This window comes from Mandrillus leucophaeus, unplaced genomic scaffold, assembly GCF_000951045.1.
Source record: "Mandrillus leucophaeus isolate KB7577 unplaced genomic scaffold, Mleu.le_1.0 Scaffold957, whole genome shotgun sequence".
NCBI lineage: Eukaryota > Metazoa > Chordata > Mammalia > Primates > Cercopithecidae > Mandrillus > Mandrillus leucophaeus.
In genome coordinates, this window is record NW_012110441.1 from 48,956 (window position 1) to 49,741 (window position 786).

A 786-nucleotide genomic window follows, 5' to 3' on the forward strand; every position below is an offset into this window, starting at 1 on the left:
GGGGTGATGTGAACATAGAACCCCACATACCCTCTTGGGGGTGACAGGAATGCGGGACCCCACATACCTTCTTGGGGTGACGGGAACACAGGACCCACGTACCTTCTTGGGGGTGATGGGAACACGGGACCCCAAATATCTTCTCGGGGGTAACGGGAACACGGGACCTGCGTGATGAGTGTTTGGAGGCTGCAGGCTGCCCAGGCCTTGGCCGCGCCCCGCCCGTGCGTGGCTTCCTCGATGGCTTCCTCCTCAGGACGTCTCCCGCCATGGCGCCCTGAGCCAGGCTCCAGAGCAGGCCGCTTCTCTGGGCGAGGCCGGGACCCTCCTGCCACCGAAGGGAGGCCCAGGCGTGACCCAGCCCCGGTGCGTTCTCAGTGCGGGGTGCTGGAGAGCAGAAGTCCCGGGCCAGGGGGTCCCACGAGGAGGACGGGGTGGGGGCCTCGCGGGGTCGCGGGTGTGGGGCTCCTGGACCGCGCTGAGGGGCCCGGGGCGTCGCGGCGGGACCAGGGCGCATGTGGCGCTTTCCGGTGACCGGGTGCCCGGTGTCTTCCAGGCCGAGGACGATGATCCCGCCGGGGGAGTGCACGTACGCGGGCCGGAAGCGGAGGAGGCCCCTGCAGAAACAGTAAGTATCCCGCCTTCTGCTTGTGTGGGTTATTTTACCCATGGGAGGGGAGGCTTGGGGTTTGCATTGAAAACGGAGTTTTAGGAACAGGGGGAACCAGGAAGGCTTCGGGAGCCTGGCGGGCCGGGGCTGCGCTCTGGCGGGGGAGGAAGGCGCGG

At 67.6% G+C, this 786-nt stretch overlaps 1 protein-coding gene across 1 annotated transcript in view; it reads left to right on the plus strand.

Annotated features, from left to right (window-relative positions):
• AHRR (aryl-hydrocarbon receptor repressor) overlaps positions 1–786 on the plus strand; it is a 132,275-nt gene that overhangs the window by 23,538 nt on the left and 107,951 nt on the right. Inside the window, 1 exon segment of the mRNA XM_011970587.1 lies at positions 557–628. Within this exon segment, the coding sequence (XP_011825977.1) occupies positions 557–628 (72 nt within the window).